Source organism: Rhagoletis pomonella, unplaced genomic scaffold (assembly GCF_013731165.1).
Source record: "Rhagoletis pomonella isolate Grant_MI unplaced genomic scaffold, Rhpom_1.0 Rhpom_scaffold_00007, whole genome shotgun sequence".
Taxonomy (NCBI): domain Eukaryota; kingdom Metazoa; phylum Arthropoda; class Insecta; order Diptera; family Tephritidae; genus Rhagoletis; species Rhagoletis pomonella.
Window position 1 is genome coordinate 61,471,662 of NW_023458561.1, and position 22,205 is coordinate 61,493,866.

The 22,205-nt window shown below is 37.2% G+C and overlaps 1 protein-coding gene across 1 annotated transcript in view; it reads right to left on the reverse strand.

Annotated features, from left to right (window-relative positions):
* Positions 1–5,607: 5,607 nt before the first annotated feature.
* Positions 5,608–22,205, reverse strand: part of LOC118743256 — a gene marked incomplete at its 5' end in the record, with an annotated part of 39,560 nt that continues 22,962 nt past the window's right edge. The window contains 7 exon segments of the mRNA XM_036475821.1: positions 5,608–7,875; positions 8,123–9,747; positions 11,147–11,243; positions 11,310–11,767; positions 11,988–12,132; positions 12,208–13,705; positions 14,427–15,868. Of these exon segments, the coding sequence (XP_036331714.1) occupies positions 6,901–7,875; positions 8,123–9,747; positions 11,147–11,243; positions 11,310–11,767; positions 11,988–12,132; positions 12,208–13,705; positions 14,427–15,868 (6,240 nt within the window). The 3' untranslated portion in view covers positions 5,608–6,900.

Below are 22,205 nucleotides of genomic sequence, written 5' to 3' on the forward strand. Positions count from 1 at the left end.
AATTAAACAACGAAATGTTTGAATATGTATAGATTTTAATAATTATTTAGTGATATTTCAGCTAAATCAGTGTTGTACAAATGATATGAAAACAAACCGACTGACGTTTTTACAGGAAATAGTGCTTTTTGCGTTCCTCTGCACTTCTGCATCTGTTCTCCTTTTACTCTCATTTGAGAGAGTAAAATTGTAGTTTGATAGTTCCACAGGTTTTAGTCCGAAGTTCAAAGGAACAGACTAATTGAATGCTAATTCACGAATACCATTTGGTGGAAACTTGTACAGAAACTAATTTTTAATAATGGTAACAGTTATCTGACCATTACTATAATTTGAATCTGTTCCCAGTTTTTTGGTATTGGCCAAAATCCCAAATTCAAATACGAATTTACTTTGATTCTAAATTGAAACAATACAGCCAAACTTTTGTAAACTCGATGGCGGCATGGATTTCAGCTGTTATTAAGGCTCGTGGGGCCACTCACACTCAATATAGATTAAAATTTTAACATCCGGTTTCACCAGCAATTTAAATGGAAAATGATTTTTTATTTTCTGTCCGTTTCCATAAAAAATAGCCAATTTCACGAAAACAATTAAAGTGAAAAATTATTTTAATTTTGTGAATTTCCATTTTTCTTTTTAAGTGTCGTTTATATTATTTTACTATTAATTTTTATTAATTTTTTGTGTGAATTAAACACGTTTTTTAAATGAATAAAAAATATGAGTTTTCACAAAAAGTGAACTTAGCAACTTGTTCCTCTAAGCTAGCATAGTTACATGTTTGAAGCGAATTACAATAAATTCTTCAATCGTCGACAGAGGTTTGCGCCCATGAAATAATAAAGAATCTTTAAAACGACGTTCGCATTTATTTCACTATCATTTTTATTAAATATACAAATAATCTGCTTGTAGTACAATACAAATCTTCAATCGTCTCCACCCTTGTTTCCCATTTTTACCACTTCTAACGATGTTTTTTTACTCTTTACTTAATTTGTATACAATAATTTGTAGGTTTGTGTTGTTGTTCTTAAAATTACTACAGTATTATTTAAAATATTATTTTTATGTATTTAATTTTAATTTTATTTTTTTATTTATTTTTATTTTTATTTTTAATAATTTGCTTCTCATAAAACTAATGTTTCTTTACGTACTTTAAATACATACATACATATGTATGGTGTTTTTGTTTCAATATAATCATCTCTCTGGTGACTCTTTATATAAAATTGCTTATAAGTTACAAGAAAAATCGGTAAAAACAAAAACATTTTATTTTTTTATTATGTATGAATCATGATTGTTGTTATGTATAATTTTTTTTTTATCAACAAGAACAATAATTATTTATGTATGTATATTGTGGGTATGCAAATTTTATTTTGAATAGCATTAAAATCATAAGCAATCGAGCATACACAAATAAACAAATCGCAGTGAGGAAATGAACGAAATGTTCACCGAAAGACACGAAGCAATGAAAAATAATAATTATTATTTAGCCTGCTGATGAGTAGATCTGTACAACTACGTAAGATAGTTTTTTATTAGATTCTTATTGGTTTCTTTTTTTTTTTCTTTTGAGGTGTTAGCTTAAACTACGTTCGTACGGGCTAGACTAATAGGCTAATAGGGTTTGTAAATAGAGTACAAATAGTAGGTAGATAGGAAAAAAGGAGATTTCTAGCTTCTTTACTCTGCAAATCTTTTAGCTGTTTGTTTCTTTAAGAAATCATAACAGCGCTTAAATATATAATAAAAAATAAAAAACGTGGCATTAAAAAGATGCACTCACCATTTAAATACAAGGGGTGTTATTTATTCAGTTGGTCATTTGTGTAAGGAATGGGATGAATAAATATAAATACATATGTATTTGTTATTTTAGATATGTGTTTGCTTTTAGATTGTTAAACGGTAGGTTAGTGTGCATTTGGAATAAATAAATAATTTGTTAGTCAGTGTAGTGGGATTCTGAAATTTACTATCGCAAAGCCTTCATCGTCAAAATTTCTTAAATGTGTAAAGTACATACATACATACATATATACAAAAAGTAATAATCATTCGAGTATTGTGGTACGCTGCTAAGATTCAATAATGGAGCTTTAAAATTGCAGATTTTTTAAGAAAATTTGAGATAATTATGGAAAATACTCGTACATATGCGTAATGGTAGTTAATAATTTAGCATAATCAATAAACTACATAGGTACATACTACATACATATGTACATATTTGGTAATGCATATGATAGATGTGACAGATGTGTTCGGTGCATAGTGTGACCATTCGTTTTGTTTAAAATGGAATTTCAATTTTTCTTAGAAAGTATTTATTTAAGCATTTTTAATATACAAAAAAACAAAGGTAACATGAGCAGTAACATAATATGAAGTAAATCTGAGAAATCAGGTATAAAAGTTGTAACTCCACGTCAAATCTTTTTGTTCGGTATTCAAAATTCCGTAACAGCTCAAATGCTATTTTTGATAGTACCAAATTTTGGGGTTTCAAAACTTTTCTCAAAAGCATTATAAAAAAGTGATATGGAGCTAAAATTTTTATATTTATGTAATTTAAGCGTTTGAATGTGATAGGTATATTGATGCGGTTTAAGACCGAGTAAGCAATTAAAACAATAGCATGGGTTTTTATTTAAAGTAGGACAAAAATTCACAAGACAATAATAATAATTCGAATTCAAATTGAACGAGAAATTCTTTTTTAGATGTGGACTATTGAACGATAGTTTTAAACAAACAATTGGTATAATTTGCGTCGAAAACTTTACGCACCGTTCAACCGTGCAGGTCTAAAATAATAAATGAAAATGAAATACAAGTAATCAGGCATATTCTACAACTCACTTTCGAGTGAATTTTAACCAAATCACTTTGAATCATGTTGAAAGGGCTTGAAATTCACTTTGAAGTGAATCGCAGAACCTGCCCGAATATCTAATTTTGATAAACTCTCAAAAGGAGGAGTAACATATAGAAAGTTTGTTCGGATTATCGCAAACAGATTAGGATTGTAGTTTATATTTTAATAATAAATCTTTAAATGCAAATTATGAAAAACATATTGTTACGCAAAAAATATCTACATATCGACTGCTGAGTGAAAAATCGACCTATCTCGGCAGCCAGTTCGAAAATGCGCTATCTCAAGAAACGTTTCAAGAACGCCCTATTTCAGAATTTTATTGAAAAACACCCTATCTCAAAATTCGGTTCAAAAATGCCCTATCTTACTTCAAAATGTATTGAAAATGTGCTGATAGAGCCGTTTTTGAATCGGCAGCTGAGATAGGGCATTTTTGAAACGAATTCTGAAATAGGGCGTTCTTGAAAAGTTTCTTGAGATAGGGCGTTTTCGAATCTTCCACTCAGCAGTCGATATATGGATTGCTTCCCATGAAAATGCCTATAATTTGCTGCCATTATAAGCTTTTCACTGTAAAATTTATAAATCTCGAAAACGTTACAGTCAAGAAAAAAAATGGTTGTGAGTCGAATTAAAAGTAGGATCTGAATAATGCATAATGAAATTATTCAGCCTTATCGTGAGTTTCATTTTCTCCGAACCGGTTCACTTTTTACTTTTCGTTTCCATGTATTTACTATGGGCGGATGAAACATTTTCGGGTGAATTTTTTTCGGGCGAAACTTAGGATGAGGCAGAATAAATGCTTAATGTGTGATGGGCAAGGCTAAACTTTTCATATTTTTGGTCACGCCATTTATTTAATTTGAGATGAAACGTTCAATTTCGATTAATGCGGAAAATGTTATAAATATAGATCATTGTATAGTTCCATACGTAACATAAGTCTTCTTCTTGTCGTTTTTTCTAGCAGGCTGTAGGTATGTTTTTGGTTAGTGGATTGGTGTTTTTCGTTCAGTGTTAGTGTATTTCGAATAAATTGTAATAGAAATCAAAGAAATTGTAAAAGATTTTAGTTAGAACAAAAGATATAGAGCCTATTTAAAATATATCGAATAAAATGTAAAATTTGAAAAACTTGCGAGACTAAACTAGCATTAAAGAGGAAATAAGATGCAGGTAATGAAGAATTGTTAAAGAAATTAATAATGAAACCAGTTAGTTAACGGTTTGAAATTAAAATTTTTTTCTTAGCTTATTTAGGCTAAACACATAGTGGAGCGGCAAGCAAAGTGATGAGCATAGCATCGAGCAAAGCGTCAATTACAAACGTGTAAGTACGCTTTGCTCTTCACTATGTGAGCTCCCATTGAAACAAATACATTTGTAATCGATTCATTGCTCGGTGTTCTTTGCTCGCCCCTCCACTACGCGTTTAGCCTTAGTTGCATCAATGATATAAACAGTGTATAAAACTATATATTTATGTAAGCACATGCACATGTGCATATGTATGTATGTATGTTTACAACCCCCTTGGTTTGAAATCTTACTTCGAGAGGAGTTTAACGTCACATAAATTTATGCAATAGCTGCGCCTTGAAAAAGGAATCGAAATCGAGTTTCCTTCATAACCTGATTTATTTCTCCTTCCGGATTTAATTTGTACACTGAGTGGAGTAAAAAGTAATTGCGTATGTTATGGCAAAAAAAAAGGCATTTGTCAAGTCAAATACACGTTACACGAGACGAAGATGACAGAAACATTGAAAATTAGTCTCCCCATAAGCTTGATATTTGAATTTCAAGGAAGTGCGTGTAGAAAACAAACTTTTTTTTTTAAGAATGATAACTGGTGTTAATCTGCAGATTGTTTACAACAATGTGGAATGCAAACGGTATTTGCCCTCACGTGACGATTCCCACAAACCACTTCAAAAGCAAAACGTCATAAAAAAAGACCTTGTCAATCTTAAATTAGTAATGCTCCAATTAGTAATGATTCATCGAAAACATCAATATTTTGCTTCGATGCATCGAAATTTTTCCACTTGATGTATGTATAAGTAGCCGCTCTATCGATGCATCGATGTTTATTGAAAACTGATCTCTGGTGCATTGAACAGCAAGTTTCAGTTTTTCAATTGAACAAAAATGAGAAGAGACTTTGACCAAAAATTTAAATGGAATCAAAAAGTTCCATTAAAAATAATTAGCTCAGTTGCAGTAATTAATTTTGAATTTTGTACAATTTTGGTAATTAATTTTTTTTTTTTTTTTTTGAAAATTATCTGAACAAATTGATGTATCTTAAATATCGATGTACACTTCGACGCATCGAATCAAAGAAATACATCGATGTATTTTTGCCACTGACATTCCTAATCTAAAGGACTATGAAAAACATACAAAAATACGCAATGTTTTTTACTGCTCCCATTATATCCATTCAAGATGTTGACCTAAACCATTCCCTCTGAAGAGTAAACTCAACTATTTCGATATCCCCGCAATTAAATTCATTAGTTACCATAGAATTAAAAATATTAGTAAAAGATCTATAATGCCCAAACCCGACCAATCTGGTCATACGTAAAAAATGTGAAGAGAAAATATTTTGTCTCTTTTACAGCGCAGGCAGGATTCCTCCCGAAGTAGGCTTTCAAGCTAAGGGGCGTAATTGCCAAACTCTTATCCCAGGTCTGTTGTGCATACACAAATTTAGTTTTCACTTAATCTTCAATCAAACGAACTTGCACACTTTTTCAAAGCTTGTGTACTTACATACATATTTGTGTATGTTTTTTCATTCTATGTACTTCAAATACTATATACATATGTACATACATACATACGTAAATATCCTTGATAAGATCCATTCAATGGCAAACTTTAAAATGCCATCATATTAATTTGCCTGCTTACTGTACAATGGTCCTGTTTTGCAGCTGATCAGATGTATGATATAACTCATCGGTTGAGGATCAAGCGCTCGCGAGCTTTTTAAAAATGTATGGATGTACTTATATGTTTGTAATAATGTGTAGTTAAAGCCTATTTATATATCTTTAAATTTTTCTTTGATATTTACACGATTTTTATAAGCTATAATTTGTGATATATGTATGTATTTTTTTGCATAACTTATGCAATACGCATTTTAATATATGTATGTATGTGTATGCTTGCGTTTCTCATTCCTTCTTTATGTGTTCGCATGTACGATGCTGGTCCTTAAAGGCGTTTAAGTTCGAAGACCTGATTTCGAACTAATATGTGTTAGGGGAAAAAATTATTTATCGTCAATTATTTACAAACCTATTCGTAACCTGTTTTTAAACGAAAAAAAGTATATGCTTTCCAAAGAGAAAACACATTTTGCAAAATATGCTAATTTTAAAACTCGCTACCGCTTTCTTTGCGCGTCTTATATGCAGGCTGTATAATCCTAGCTACTATTATATTTATAAGGTTATGTTTATATATATCTATGTTTTATTTTTATTTTTTCTTCTTATATGTAATAACATCTGTTGCTTTTTGCAACTCCTAACTTACGCTTAGAAGAAATGTCCGCCTCCCTTAGTTGCGGTTGATGCAAATGTAGCTGGCGCTCGATTAACTTCTTCTAACGCTGTACCTACTTCACCTAGTTCACCTTCTCCAGCGCCCGCAGCAACTTTGGCTGTTGCAGCTAGTGGCGTTGTTGCGGGTGGAGTTGCGCCAAGCGCGGTTACTGCATGCCACCAAGCGTGTGATGATGTCGACGGTTGTTGATGATGCTGAAAGTGATGATGCTGCAGTTGTTGTGCATGTAAGTGCACCTCCCCGCCTTTATTATTGTGATAATGTCTGAACGATGGCGGTGGCAGTTGTTGGTATGGGTGGTGCCGTTTCGATACAGCGTAAGAACTTATGCCACTGCTGTTTGTGTTGCAGTTCTGTTGTTGCTCACCTCCAATTATTCCCACACTCATCGCTACGCCCTACTTTAGATGTCATTCATTTTTCACTGGATAGTAAACCAGATCCGGTTGTTGTGGGTGTTGTGACTGCAAATGTTGTTGTTGTTGTATGTGATGCATGTAATCACTGATTGGCGGTAATACAGTTTTTTGTTCTTCCCCACCGCCACCGCTACCGGGACCACTGCCCATCAGCATCGTAGGATACCCACCACCACTAACGCCGCGATCGTATATGCTCGCATGCGGCGGCGGCGGCGGCAACAAATGCGGTGCAAGCGGATGATGTGCAGTCGGCGCAAGTGGATGGTGTCCACTTAGCGAATGGGAAGATGCATGTGGGTGATATGGTTGAAAACTATTCTTTTGTTGTTGCTCTGACAACTCCACTAGACTCGGGTGATGAGAAGGCAGGTGATGGTGATGATGCGCAGCCACAGCAGCGGCAGCGCTAGTGTCATATAGAGAAGCGCCACTTGGAGACCCATATATGCTAGTGTGGCGCATTAAGCTAGCTGCCCCATAATTGCCTGCGGCCGCTGCAGCTGCTGCGCTATGGTGTTGCTGATGCTGATGTGGGTGCGAATGGTGCTGTTGATGAGCGGAGTGCGGATGTTGTGGTTGTTGTGGCTGTTGCTGTTGTTGTTGCTGCTGTTGCTGCTGCTGATGGGCTGAAAGTGGGCTTTGCTGATGTTGTTGTGGTTGCGATTGTGAAACGCCCATTTGTGCAGCGCCCGGCTGCATTAAATCAAAGTTGTATTCCATTGAAGTTGGATTGGTATCAATGAGATTCGTGAGTATGCTGCCAATATTATTGTAGTTATGTGGATCGGTGGAGCCAACACTTGCAGCACTAATGGCGCCAGCTTGTCCACTTTGTGCGCTGTTTTGGGCTTGCTGTTGTTGTTGCTGCTGCTGTTGTTGTTGTTGTTGTTGCTGCTGTTGCTGTTGCGTACTGCTTCCGAACATCATTTGCGACGTAGTCGAACCAGGCGTTGGCCAAATATTCTGTTTGGAACAAAGAATATCTCGATTAGTTTTGATTGCTAAAAACTACCGTTATGCGAAAAAGTCATAATACCAGTGAATTGGGTAATTACCAAGGAAAATAAGTCAGCATTTTTCGATATGAATATTCTGAAGAAGATCGCTTCGTTAAAGGAGCTCTGTTGAACTGCATCAAATTTGTCATATCAGGAAAATGCTGACTTATTCCCTTTGGTTATTGAAAAAAATTCACCAGTCGTAAACCTACCTGAAAACTAATTAGTTCTCCGCCTATCGCTGGTTCCTGCTGTTTGTTGGTGACACCACTGCTCGCACCCCCTGGGGACTGCTGCTGCTGTTGTTGTTGTTGTTGTTGTTGTTGCTGCTGCTGCTGAGAAAGTGAGTTTGGTGTTGAGGCTCCTGTTGCACTGCCATTGGAGCCCACATTCAGGGGAAGCCCAAGGAAATCGGGAGCATCAACAATGTAGAACTTGTCTTTGAGCTCGCCACCAGGTGTGCCTCCCACAGTGCCCTGCTGTTGTTGTTGTTGTTGTTGTGCCGCGGGCTGTTGTTGCTGCGGCTGAGGTTGCTGCTGCATGCTGACACCGGCAAATCCAATATTAGCCCATGGCGGCTCGTTTGATTGTTGCTGTAACGCATATTGCTGCTGTTGCTGATGCTGTTGTTGCAATTGTTGTTGTTGTTGTTGTTGTTGTTGGTGCTGCAATGGCGATTGCTGTGGTTGTGGTGATTGCAAGCGTCCACGTTGTGGTGAGTGTGATGGCTGGTGGTGTTGTTGTTGCAGCTGTTGAGTAGGAGTGGCGTGATGTGGCGAACGCTGTTGATTGTGGCGATGCTGCTGCTGCTGCTGCTGCTGTTGTTGTTGTTGTTGTTGTTGCTGCTGCTGCAGTTGGTGCTGGTGATGCAACATCTGTTGATGATGATGCAACTGTTGTTGTGTGGCAGGCATGTGATGTGGCGATGTAAAATGTGGCTGTGCCTGCTGCGGATGTGGTTGATGCGGACTTTGTGGTGTATGGCTGCGCAGATGTTGCTGCTGCTGTTGTTGTGCTACAGCTGCTGAGGCGGCAGCTTGTTGTTGTTGATGGTGTTGTTGTTGATACTGGTTGATTAGTTGATGCTGTTGGTAAGCGCTAGCGCTGCTAGAACCTGCAGACGCAGCATGATTTGGATCAAATCGAAACTCTGGTCCGCCCGTTATGTTACTAACGCCACTGGCCCCGGAAGGTGGACCGAAACTATTCAGACGCGACAGAATATTACTACCGGGTACATTGCTGTTGCCACCGACGCCAACGCCAATTCCGACACTGCCGCTACTCACATTACCATCCGGTGTGGTATTTCTGGGTGTATTAGGCGTACGACGTTGATGTTGCTGCTGTGCTGGTGGCGGCGTTGGTCTTTGCTGTTGAAGTTGCTGAATTTGTTGTTGTTGTGCGTGATGAGCCGCTGCTGCAACAGCTGGATTACAATGTTGAGGCTGTGGCTGAGACAATGTTGGCTGCGGTTGTTGTTGTTGTTGCTGTGCTTGATGTCCGACCAACTTTTCGGCGTTGAAACTTTGAGTGTACATGGAATTTTGTTGAGATTCATTGGTTGACAGCGAATGCTGTGATGCCGATGCTGACGCAGTTGAAGATTGGGAACTGCTATTGCTAATCATTGAAGCATTAAACGAATCCTGCTGTAATGTGCCTGGTGTGGTTGATAATGGCGGAGGTGTGGATACGCTACTCACACCTCTTTGTAGCTGCTGCTGTGGCGGATTCTGTTGGTTCGCCTGTTGCTGCTGCTTTGTTTTGCTCGCGTTGGATTTTTTCGCAATTTTAGCGGGTGGAGGGCCCGGCATGTCTGGCGTTGGTGTCATTTCTGTCAAAGAAAGGGGTTTAAAGAATTCAGGAATTACAACTCAATCAATAGTCTCTTGTTTACACTTTTTCTACTAAGGCAATCTGTATGTAACAGAATCTTGTTCAACTTCAAGATGCATGATTAAATTGCTACGTATCAAGGGCTCATAACAACAAGATACCTTCTAGGTGATGCTATAGTAGAGATATCTATAAAAATCCGGATCTGCTCGGAATAGGAACAGATACCGTAATACAGAATACTGTTTCTGTAAACAGACAAGCTAGGTAGCGTAGGACATTTGTAATCTGGTTATTGTTGTTGAAGCGGTACTACTAAGCCCCGCCTAAAACGTTGTCGTCAAGCTCAACTTTCGGTAAGTCCAGAAAACGTGGTTTTTGGAAGGGATTGCACCAGAGAGAGAAGCTTTCAATGGGCAGGTGAAGAGGGGATTGGTGTCGTGGGTGGAATCTCCACAAGCGGGACATGTGTTTGGAATTTGGGGGTCGACTTTGGATAAATGCAAGTTCAGACGATTGCAATATGCATGTTACCTTAACTTTTTTGGGAAAACACCATTAAAGTTTTATCAATTCTCACAGTTTGTATATAAAAAATGCAGTTTGAAAGACAAATATCTTCGCCATTTTTGGAAATTTAAGTTATCCGTTATAATGAACATATTCTCCTTTTCAAGCTTATTAATTGTATTTTGAAATTTCCAAAAACGTAAATTTTGAACTACTTCTCTATAAAGTACGCATGCGCCAAACATTTTGTTGAATGTACCAATAGTTAGAGCAACGAATTGATGTGAAATTTCATGGCATTGCATGACTTCACTGGTTTCTCGAAGGTCAAACCATAAATCCCACATTGCTATCTTCACGTTCTTTCTCAACTCACTCCATGAAAGAATCTTCTTGGGGAGGTTTATGAGTAGCCAGCATCTCTTTAATTAAATACCACTACTCTGTACATATCATCTCTGGGGAACAGCACTAGTGGTAACTGGGAGCCTAGCTTGTCCCTATTGCTGGATGATAGCAAGTTTAAGAGCGTTCGTTTTGCCACCTGTTCCATTGTAATATGCAGTGGCTAAAGTTCAAGGACTACTTCCAGTGCTGCCGCTAGACACTTGCACACCATCAGCGCTCTCGTAGCCTTGGAAGTGACCGCCTCAACATGAGTCCTCCACAGCAGTTTTGAATCCAGGATAATACCCAGATACTTAGCTTCTGTGACGACATTGAACGTGAACCCATCCAAGGCTGGGTTTCTCATCCCCTCTAGAGCTCTTTTCCTGGTTAAGGGGACAATGGCTATCTTAGAGGGTTTAATATTATTTATTTTGCTTTGCTAATAAATTACGAGTATTTAATTCTTTTTTAACAATTTTTTTTATAGGTAAACTAACCTTCATCCTTGGCGAAACGTCTTACTTTCTTCGGCGATGGTTGATTACCATGAACGGTTTGCTTATGGCGCACCAAATGAGTTTTCCACTTGAAGGTCTACGGAAAAATTCATATCAAACGCTAGTTATGAAATTTCAAAGGTTGCTCTCTTGCATAACTGACCTGATCACAGTAACAACAGCAGTGCGGCCTCTCCTCTGAATGTGATGGCAAGTGTCGCTGAAGTGATTTCACCGAGCCGAAACGTTTACCGCATAAAGTACATTTACACTCCGATGCATCGGTGTGGGCATTGCTGTGGTGATCCTTTAGTGCTGGATATGTAAAATAAGATGAACCGCATATATCACAAACGTAAGTTCGTTTCACTTCCGTGTGCAGCTGTACATGGCGCTCCAAGTTCGCCTTCAAAGTAAAGCGATTCTGACAAATGTGGCACTCGAAAAAGTTGTCTTTTTTGTGGACACGTATTATATGCTGATAGAGGGCATTCTTCGAAGGGAAATCCGCCCCGCAAACCTCACAAATAGCACCGTCTGCCTTGTGGCCGGTTGTATCCAAGTGTTGCTGATGCAGTTTCTTGTGAGGAAACTTCTGGGCACATTCGATGCAAGAATAGGCTAAAGGTAAATATAATAGAAAAAATTATTATATTAGCATGACGTAAAAGTTTGTTGCATAAACTTCAAACTTAAATTATTAATTAAATCCAAAAGAGATGAATGAAGTACACATGTTGGTTAATAAATTCATGAATTATGGAAATTTACACTTATTTTACGCTTAAGGTACTCTACAGTCAAGTTTGAGTTAGTTTTTCGAGAATTATCGGGCACTCACACTCACACTCACTTTTGAACTCTTTCTTGCTGTGAGATTCAACATGGGCATGGAATTGTTGACGACGTGAATAAGATTCGCCACATGTGTCACAAACGAAGGGAAACTCCTTGGCATGTATGGTACGATTGTGATGAATAATTTCCTAGAAAATAAAAGATCGTTTTTGATTGCCAAACATGTATGTATGTATATGTATAGCAGGTATTCAGTTACTTACCTCCAGCGATGTACCATTCGGTTGTCCACAATCATGGCAGAAACCCGGATGAATCTTATAGTGGTCCAACAGTGATTTGCGTTTACGATACGACTTGGGGCACTGCAAGCACTGATAGCTAGGCTTCGCCTTCTTTATACCAGCACCGGCAACACCTGCTCCACCTACCCCCAAACTAATAGGTGGTGCTTGCAGCGAAGTACTGCTGCTACTACCGCCATCAATAAGCTGCTGCTTCGATTCTATATCGTCCAAATCATGCTCGTCCATATCATCATCATCATCGTCGTGTGACAAATCATTCTCATCCAAACCTAATGAAACATTTAATGAGTTCGACGAAATTGAACCCGAAGTGGATGCGGTTGCGGAAACACCAGCCATTACACTGGTTGGTGTTACGCATGCAGAGAGCGCACTATTCATGGCCATAGAGGTACCCGCTGTTACTGCTGGCGGAGTAGTTGCGGCACAACCGGAAGATGTACTGGCGATTTGTTCTTGCTGCTGTTGTAATTGTAGGTGTTGCTGATGTTGCAGTGCGTTCGAATGCTGTGAATGCGCATGTAACATTGGCATAGTGCGTTGTAAATGTTGCTGTTGCTGCAATTGCACGTGTGCCGACAGTGCAGCTTGCTGTGAACCCTGCTCCTGCAGTGTAGGCGAGTGCGTTAGTAGCTCTGAATGGAAATTTTGCTGTGAGTGCTTTTGTTGTGCCACACCGGTCAAATTGCTACCCTCGAGTATGTTGTCAATACTGTTTATGAATACAGCGGTTGCCGAGTTCTGCTGCTGCATACGCTGCTGCTGCAGTTGCAATTGCTCTTGCTGTTGCTGCTGCAACTGTTGTTGAGCGTTCTCAGCCATGCCACCCAATAATGTTAAGGGATGTGTGTGTAGCTGCTGCTGCTGTTGCGGAGCATCTCGCTTTTGATTATGCAATATTAGCCTCTGTTGCTCTAGTTGTTGTTGTTGCTGGTGAGCAAGAAAGTGTGCCTGATTCGCCCTCGACACATTGTTGTGGAGACTTTCGGATATTGGCTTTATTATCGAAGCATCCCCGCCAGCGTCACCAACACTGCCACTACTATTACTACTGTTATTTATTCCTGCCAAAAGCATCGGGCCATTTTTGCTGCCGTGGGTGTTAATGGTGATACTGCTATTGTTGCCATTATCCAATGTCGGCATCCCGGCTGCACTTGTCATACTTTCACGGGCTACATCGTTAAATGCCGGAAAAGCTAGGGAGCTCGGAAGCTGCTGATCAGTTTGCTCTTGCAAATATTGCTTGGAAAAGTTTTGGTGGTGTTGATGTTGTGATAGGCGACCTCGCGGTTCGTTTTGTAAACTGATGCTTTGCAACTGTTGCTGTTTTTGCTCCTTAGGAGCCAAACTTGGAAGATCACCAACAATATTTGCTAATTGCTGACTGTTATAGCTAAGGTTACTTAAATTATTGCTTGCTGTAAGGCCATTTATCACAAGGCTATTGTTTCTGCAATGAAATTGAAAATTCAATGAATTGTGGAACAAAAATAAAAATATTAATGTGCCTAGGTCGCGCCATGATTCACTTATTATAATTATTGAATCATGGGCCGCACTACGGAAGTGAAACTTCTCTCGATTCATTTCTTCTTCGATCCATACCGTATAAATTTTGTAATTTACGTTCTGATTTAGCTATGTATGATTATTGGGAATATTTTATTAATTTCAGGTTATATGAATTGGTAATAGATAGGTAAGAGTATTTTTTTTTGATGATACATACAAACTCTCGGCACAAAATTACAAAATACTAACCTAATATTTTATTCATATTCCACAAAATATATATGTAATAGCTTTATGGCAACTGTAATGTGAAATTCTGCAAATACCTGTGGTCTTTACTTCTATTATTAGCTGATATATTCGGCTCTACAGATACATACAATTACCATTGAAATTTTTTCGGTTTCCCATAACACAATGAGCGCATTAACAAGCCATAGATGTGCCTGTTCTTATTCTTAGTCTTAACCTCAATTCTAATCTTATCCTTAAACCGGTGCGTTGCAATAAAACACTCTCAATACAAATATAGGCGGCGAGAAAGAAAGAAGAAAGAGAGATGCACTTCCCCTGCATCAGAAGTGTCAATTTTTTCGTGACGATTCACAACCGCCAGTAAAGAAGTTTCATTTCAATAACGGAATTAAAAAATAAATTACCCTTGTTGCTGCTGTTGGTTATGTTGTAAATGGTTGCTGATACCACCCAAACTTGTACTTCCTATGCTCTCACCACCCACTAAAGAAGCTGTGTTCGTATTGTTTGTAGTTGTCGCCATTGTCAACACACTTTCAGGTGTTGTAGCAACCAGTGTTCGCAAATCTATGCCAGCCACGCCATTGCTACTATTGCTATGGCCACTACCGCTGGCACTGCTGCCGCCGCCTAAAGCATCTTCGATATCCGGCTCGATTTCCATGCCATGCATCAGACGTCCAGCGCCTACACCCTCGTCAATGATCTCCTCGAATTTCAAGATATCTTGTGCAGCTACTGACGATGACATTTGCGACTCAGATTCGGACTCCTGCTCCGAATCGAAGCTGATCGCTGGCAAAAGACGCCGTCTCTGTGCATTCGCCACAGCTGCAGCAGCGGCTGCGGCCAATTTACGCTGATGAAGTTGTTGCCACTCTTCCCGACGTTGCTCGCGCAGAGCTTGTAGCACATGAGGTGGAGGCCTCGTCCCCATCAATTGACCGGAGGCAATAAAATTCTTATAGAATTTCTTTAAAAAGGGCTTATGCTCTTCACATAGTGCGGTTTGTAGACGAAAACGAAAGAGCTTCTTGTAGGCTCGCACACTAAATTCACCCGTACTGTGATGATAGTGTATGGTCCACTCATTGTCCGGGTAGAAAAAGTAGTCATCTTCGGTTTTCGCAAGCCGAATACCTCGCACTCCACTGCTAGGCACGAGCTCTTCGCTAAGCAATCTCGTAAAATGATTGTGGTTATTGTTTCTGCTATGAAGACGCGATAAGCTTTTCGCTTGATCACATACCGCTAGTACATCCCAACTGTTATTGCTGTCGTCACTACCAAGACGTGCACTGGCCCCTTCACTGCCGCCGCCGAAAATTGTTTGCGGGTAGGAGGTGCGATATTTTGCTTTCGTCAGGTGTCGCGTATCGATAATGGACGAGGGTATTAGATCCAGCGGATCTCGTTTGTTAACGCACACGCTGTTGTAGTGCAAGGGTCTATTATTGGAAGACGGATTCTCTGCGTCGGCGTCATTCGCTTCAGTATTAGCGGCAATTTCAGCATCATCGTCCGCATCTTCGTCGTCCTCATCGAGGCACATGAGCTCCTCTTTGCAAAGGATCTTCTCGAAATTCTGATTCAGATCGGTGGAGCCTTCATCCTCCGTTTTAATCTCTTCCTTTTTGGCAGTGAGCAATAGCTGCAGCTGCAATTGTTTCTTTTGAGCCGATTTTGTAGAACTGGCAAACTCATCGGTGAAATGCGGGAAAACAGATCTCGCCACCCGTTCACAAGACTCAGGGTACTTGCATTTCAGCGTACGCAAAAGATAGTGCAGAGCATCGCATCGGGATGCTGTGTCGAGACTGTCGAGCAGATTTAACGACTGCCCTACCTGTAATTGAAAAAAGGTGGTAAATGTTGTTAATTATATTTAATTGTTTGCGGTATGTATGTATGCTAAGTATATGTAACGAGTCGAATATTTATGTACTCGAATAGAAGTTAGCTACAAACTGTGTGCTCCAACTTTAATTTAGATCTTGACTAATGAATAATTAGTCACGACTTTAGAATTTGTATGGACGCGCACAGAGTAAAAGTTCTCCACCGCCGCTGGTCTATATCAATCATGCTCAGGGATAGAAGGCATGATTGGCCTACCGTCTACCGCCGAGTGGAGAAAATCAAACAAATATTGGTGCCAAACTATATTTACCGGTTACACTGAGTGCGAAACGGTTAAAAGGCGGCGGATAGAAGAAAATATAGCCTGTTTAAAATCTTGAAGGGCTTGTAAGCGGATTAAAAAGGAAAATTATAAATAATCGATAGAACGATGATAATCCTCAATTTCAAGAATAAACTCTGGCAAATGTGTTATGGGTTATAAATGGGTTAAGTATGACATTCTGTATAAAATTTACAAATATCCGTAATGAGGAACCCTTTAAAAATTAAAAGGGACAAACGCTAAATAAATCAGGCATTTGTTATGACCACCTAAAAACCTATAAAAAAGGCAAAATCAAATAACGAAATAGGCTAGAAAAGGCAAAATAAAGTAGCGAAATAGGCACTAGGAATTGCAAAATTGCATTTGATTTCCATAAAATCCGTTCCCTGGTTATGAAAATCTTTAGAAATTTTGCTTTTTTCGGTCAGTAACAGTGTGCATTTTCAAAATACTGTCAAGTCAAATGGCGGCCGCTGTGGGGTAGTCGTTAGCAGTGCACGCTACTATTTCGCAGTGCCCAGTCTCCCAAAATAAAACATAAAAAAGTTTTTTCTTATAGCGGTCGCCCCTCGGCAGGCAATGGCAAACCTCAGAGGGTATTTCTGCCATAAAAAATAGCTTCTCATAAAAACACAATCGCCGTTCGGGGTCGAGGTAAAACTGTACGCCCCCCCTCCCCTTTGTGTGACAACATCAAGGCGCACGCCACAAATCGGAGGAGAAGCTCGGCCAAACACTAACATATTGTGTTAGCGCCAATCTATTATTATTGTGTGTTATTAAAGTCAAACTAATTTTCCAAATTTAATCAATTTAGTATACGAAAAGCAACCAAAATAATAAAAAAAAATGCCCGCATGAGAAACACACAGGTATTTGATAAGTATGTAAATAACTCTGCGCATATACATACATACGTACATACATATACATGTGTTTAATACCAAATACATAGTAAGTAGTAGTTGTAAATACAGCGCCATCGCAAAAATTAAAATGAGTACATATGTATGTATGTATATGCATAAATTCGTACTATGTGTGCATGTACATAGATATTTGTTTGTTTGTAAGCATTGTTGCTGCTTATGTGCCTTTACTAACATCCATCCATAAATACTAAGGCTGAGTAAATGAATGTAAAGCACGATAATCAAGTTCTAGTCGTATTTATTTTGCCTCTTTTAGTGCTGCTCTAGCCAATGTACATGCATGCATTCATACATATTTATGTACATATATGTATGTATGTACATATGTATGTATGTATGTTATGGATGTATGATTTGCTTGTTTGCAACTCCTAGCTTGCGTCAAGCTTTTTAGCTAATACGTTTCTACTCTTTTCTGCTTTCCACTTCTGCAACGTCTGCTTTACCAGAAAATTCCACCACCTACCACACTATTCACCCACGTTGTTGGCTCTGGTCCCAACGAGACTCAAGAGGGATATTATGTTTAAAAAATGCATAGAACGAACTGTATTTGCAACAGATATGTAGATACATATGTAAATGCTAAGTAAGAGTATACAAGTTTAATTATTACCTCATAATGTTTAGTATAGCTATAGATATAGACATAGATAGATACGTATATATATATAGATTCTATACTATAATAAAACTGTAATTTGTTTGTCTGATTGAACTCACTTATCTCCGGAACTGCTGAATGGATTTTCATGGGGCTTTAAATGGTATATAGGGAGTGACCTCGGACGTAAACTAGGGTACAAAAAAAAAAAGAGATCTGAAAAGGGGGCGTGGCACCTCCCATAGGCGTGAAATTTTTAATAAGCAATAACTTCGGAACCGTAAATCAAATGAATTTAAAATGTAGTGTGAAGACAGATCTATGGTAGATGTTTAAAAGAAAGTATCCATATATGTAAATAAGTTTGCAAAAGGGGGCGTGAAACATATTTAAGGCGTGAAATTTCTTCGAAATCAAGTGTGAAGACATAACTAAATAAGGTGCATATAGCGAGGTTAACATAAGTGAGTTTGTATACGTGGCCGCGGTACATTCCATAGCCGTGAAATCTCACATTTGCTATATCTTCGGACCCCTAACTCACATGACACTGAAATTTGGTGAGAAGATCTATGGTAAATGTATATAAATGAGTTTGTACAAGAGGGCGTGGCACCTCCAATAGATGTGTACGTCCTCATAATTCGAGAAGAGATTAAAATTACGTTGGAAACAAATTGGAAGTACACAATTTCTGAGCCACATTTTGAAACACTCAGGATATTTCTATTTTGGATCTATTGACTTAAACAACAAAACCCCCAAATGTTCATTATCCTTCTGCAAATTCATTTTCTCATTAACAAAGAGTGGTTAGAGTTCATAATACTCAAGAACAGCATTGCTACTTAGGCCACAATTCACTGCAACCAAGTGAATGCGTGCATAAAAAAAACTAATAATATTTAGAGAAAATACATAACATTTTTAAAGATGTTTAGACTTTAGTTGCTTTTTTTTTACAAAAACGATAAATCAAAAGCAAGCTTAGCTAAAATATAAATTCATACATATGTCTGCACATACCATGCATAAGCACTATGTACAAATGGTAAATATGTACATACATGCATATGTACATATGTAAATACATACTATGCAAATGCATAAATATTTGTATTTCGTACGTACTTACTTACTACGAATGTTATTTATTTTTATGAGCTCCTTTCGCATGGTGTGTTGCCATAAGAAATCACATTTAAATATTGTACTTATGTAAAGAATTTACGAGCTATGCACTAAAATACATTTTCTTATACAAGTTTTGTGCACAAACAGCAAAAATAAATGTGCATACATATCTACAAATTATGTGCAGTTGTGTCTACGTACACTGAAGAGAAATCACGTCTGTCAAGTTAGCACTACACTTCTCGAAATTGCAAAAGTAAACTATGGCATTAATTGTAGCTTTTTTTGTTGTAAATTTGTTGAGGAAAGAAGAGATTTGTAGCTTTCGTTTTTTTAGTGTATGGTGTCAAGTTAGCACTACAAACCATTTTTTTCTTAAAGAACGAAAGCTACACATTTTTCTTTCCATAACAAAAAAACTACAATTTATTCCATTGTAACCTGTTTAATATCTCAATTACGATATTTTTAAAAAAAATGAGAGCTACAAATTTTTTCTTCCCACAACAAAAAAGCTACAATTAATTGCATAGTTAACTTTTCCAATTTCGAAAAGTGTAGTGCTAACTTGAGAGACGTAGAGAAATCTACTCTTTTCGGACCAGAGCAATTCCAGTGAATTTAGAACCATTATCGCCATTAATAAAATTTAATCAATATGAAGAATACACATCGCCCATTAGAAGCTTCAGCTCTATTATCCTCGCGAGGTGACTGAAATCTGCGATAACTTTTGGGTTTTAAATTAGGCACTGTACAATCTTGGAAACAGATGCTGCTAATCGCCTGAATCAGTATTATATTTTACTTACATGAAATTTCCTTGCAGGGTATTCATGTACCAAAGGTACCTTTTACTATGTACAATCATACTATGGCATATTACTTACTTTACAGCCTCTAACAAATAACTAGAAACACTGCCGTAAGAAAAAATTGAATATTTTCTACGTTAGAATGATTCTTCGTCTTTGCTGAGGGCGTTGGCTTACGTTACCGCCGAATGCACAGGCGAAAGGCTACTTAAAAAAAGCTAAAGCTTTTTGAAAATTTAAAATTATTTTGATAAAATTTTGTTTAAAAATGTCCAATGATTAATGGGGACTAATCCCAAAGTTTACGCTAACTAATAAATAATAATAATTAAAACTTTGAGTGAAGAAAAATAAAAAACTAGTGCATTAACGAAGTTTGCTGTTATTTGATGGAAAATTGGTATATATGTATTCATGTATGGGCAAGAAGTGCTTAACCCTGGAGAAGTCGCGTATTCGCCAACTACTTACATATGTACATATGTATATTGAAAACATTTTTTTTCAACTAACATTATTTCAACTCTGTTTGAAATTATTTTAAATGTAAGGATTAAACGCAAACTAGAGGAAAAAGTGACACTCATTAAAGATTTAGAAAACAACGCTTGACTTTTGTATGGTTTAATAAGTACCTACCTACCATTTTTTTGCTATGGCTAGCAAAATACTCATAGCGCTAGCACTGTAGGGTTAATAAAAGAAATAAAAGAACATTGCGGACCATAACAAACCATTAAAACAGGGACCGAAAATAATCGTTAAATATCAAAATTTTTATTTTGACATCATCGCAAAATCGTTATTTAAAGATTTTCGAACAAGGCATTTGTTAAAATGGATTTTTTTTCGGTAAAATTTTATCTTTATTTTATTACTTATTTTTTCGAAAAAAATGGTTATTTAAATTTTAATATTTTTTTCAATAATTTAATTTAAAAAAACAACAGTTATATGATTGAAAAAATTAATATTAAATATATCGATCGAAAGTCGATCGAAAAAATAGCGAAAAAATCAAATCATAAAATAACGGTTAAAATTCGTCGCAAAAAGTTTAAATCCAGTTTTAACGGTTAAATTATGATGTTTTTATAAATATCAAAACCCTTCCGGTCCCTGTACTAACAGTATCCTAATTGGCAGGTATATGTATGTATGTACTAGGTATCTTAGATGTCCAACAATGAACTAAACATTATCGGAGAAATACTCTGCAGCAAGGCTGCTCCTTAATTAGAGAAAACTTCAGACTATTCTTCTGTGGTGTGCAGGCTACGTTAATACACCAGGATCCAGTTACGAAATGGACACAATGATGCCATCTCACATCATCTCAACACTAATAGCGCTCTTACACGATAAGTATGTACATATTTGCATATGCTACTTTTCTGATGCGTTCTAATATACATATGGTACATAGGAGTAGATGCAAAAAAGTAGCATTTACATATGCAAATACATGTCGTGTAAGACAACACTCAACCCTATCCATTAGTTTTCTTTTGGATTAGTTTTCATCGGAGCAATAAAAAAGTCATTCGGAATCCAATAAAAAATGTAAACCTAAAACGGAAAAATGTATCCTTTCTTTGCGATATTTGAATTCTTTCAATCGTTTTTAATTAATAAAAATGTTTAAATAATACAGATTTGTTGTAAAGCATTTTATATTCAATTTTCGTGTACATATAAACATGGCTAACGGTTTATGTATTTTCAAAGGTGAGTGCACCACCTTAACTGAACTGCATTATCAATTTATTTAATATCTTTCAAATAAGTTGCTGTACTCAACGGTGCATCATTATGTAGTACATATGTACATAAGAAACAAGTATGGATGATGTGTGTATGTATGCAATTTTATATGTTTTTATATGCAATAGTTGCTGCGATAGCTGTAGCTGCGTTTGTGCAGTTGAGGATTTTCTCTTATTCTAGTTATAGCTTCTTGTTTTTTTTTTCGTTTATTATTCATTTGAGTGGGAAGTGGGGCAGTGCATTTTTAGAAGCGGTCACACTACTTTAAAGCAGCGCGCCAACAAACCAACCAAATACATAGCTACATAGATACACACATACACTGGTGGAAGAACTAATAGAAACGCGACATTTTGACCAGTTTTGAATATTTTGTCTTTGTTTAATCTTCAATAATTTTCAATAGAAGTCTTGCTCATTATATTAACAAACGTCATATAAATGCACATTTCAAACTTTGTACAAAAATTAAACAAATGTTCACCAAATTTTCAAACTTTTTATTCTGAATTTTTAGAAATTCAGTTTTATGGCCATTAAATTTTAGTAGGATACATTGATGCCCGATTTAACCAATAAATTTTTAAACTTATCAGACTGTTAAAATTTAAAATGACAAATTTTCCGAACAAAATTGTGTAATTTTAAATCTTAACCGATAAATTTAAAATTGATTGTTGCAGGCGGGCATGAGTTTCCAATTCCTACAAAATACCGTTAATTTTCTTTTTAGTTTACGGTAT